The following is a 1,037-nucleotide window of genomic DNA, read 5'->3' as shown; positions in this document are numbered from 1 at the left end:
GGCCTCTCAAACAGCTGAGCCACTCAGGCGCCGGGAGAAATTGAGTTGTTTTAAAAATCACTGTTGATTTGATTAATAATGGAGTTAGCTTCTAGTTTAAAACCAATATATTGGGAGACTGTCTTTGCTCATAATGTGGGAATATCTCTTGTTGTTAAAAATATTCCACTGGTATAAGCAGTATAGTCATAACACAGGAAACTTGCTCTTACAGGACCATATATGAAGAACCAACGCGCCAGAGGATCAGAGCTGAGAATCATTCTGGTGGGCAAAACAGGAACCGGCAAAAGTGCCACCGGGAACAGCATCCTTGGGAAGAAAGCATTTGGGTCACAGCTGACTGCCCAGCCCTTTACTAAGACTTGCAGTGAAAGTCAGGGAAGCTGGGGAGAGAGAGAGATAGTCATTATTGACACACCGGATATGTTTTCTGGGGAGGACCATTCCGATTCCCTGTGCAAAAAGGTGCAGAGATGCTACTTACTCTCTGCCCCAGGACCCCATGTGCTGCTCCTGGTGACCCAGCTGGGCCGATTCACCACCCAGGACGAGCAGGCTGTGCAGAGGATGAAGGAGATCTTTGGTGAAGGTGCCATGAGTCACACAATTGTCCTCTTCACCCACAAGGAAGACCTCGAGGGAGAATCCTTGACGGGTTACATCCAGGACACAGATAACACAGCCCTATCCAAGCTGGTGGCAGCATGCGGCAGGCGAGTGTGTGCCTTTGACAACCGTGCTACAGGGAGCAACCGGGATGGCCAAGTGAAGGAGCTAATGGACTTGATGGAAGACCTGGTGTTGGAGAGAAGTGGTGACCACTACACCAATGGGCTCTACAGCCTAGTAACAGCGTCAGAGTGTGGACCTGTGTGCGAAGAGGAAAGTTTCAAGGATTTCAAAAGAGCTCTTAGGAAGTACATGGAAAATCAGAGACGTTACTCCACCAGGGCCAAAGCCAATTACCTGAAACAAGCCCTAATCAAAACACCAGTCTTTATTTCACTTTTTATTCAGTTGTTTGTCAAATTGCT

The 1,037-nt window shown here is 47.8% G+C and overlaps 1 protein-coding gene across 1 annotated transcript; it reads left to right on the top strand.

Annotated features, from left to right (window-relative positions):
• Positions 1-45: 45 nt before the first annotated feature.
• Positions 46-1,033, top strand: LOC103679823 (GTPase IMAP family member 2-like; the record flags this gene model as incomplete). The annotated part of the gene is made up of 1 exon (XM_008709359.2): positions 46-1,033. A coding segment is annotated over exon 1 (811 nt), but the record flags the coding sequence as incomplete, so codon positions are not given.
• Between the last annotated feature and the right edge of the window lie 4 nt (positions 1,034-1,037).

Source organism: Ursus maritimus, unplaced genomic scaffold, assembly GCF_017311325.1.
Source record: "Ursus maritimus isolate PB19 unplaced genomic scaffold, ASM1731132v1 scaffold_3684, whole genome shotgun sequence".
NCBI classification, from domain to species: Eukaryota; Metazoa; Chordata; class Mammalia; order Carnivora; family Ursidae; genus Ursus; species Ursus maritimus.
The sequence above is the reverse complement of the archived record's forward strand: the minus strand, read 5'-3'. Positions and strand labels throughout refer to the sequence as shown.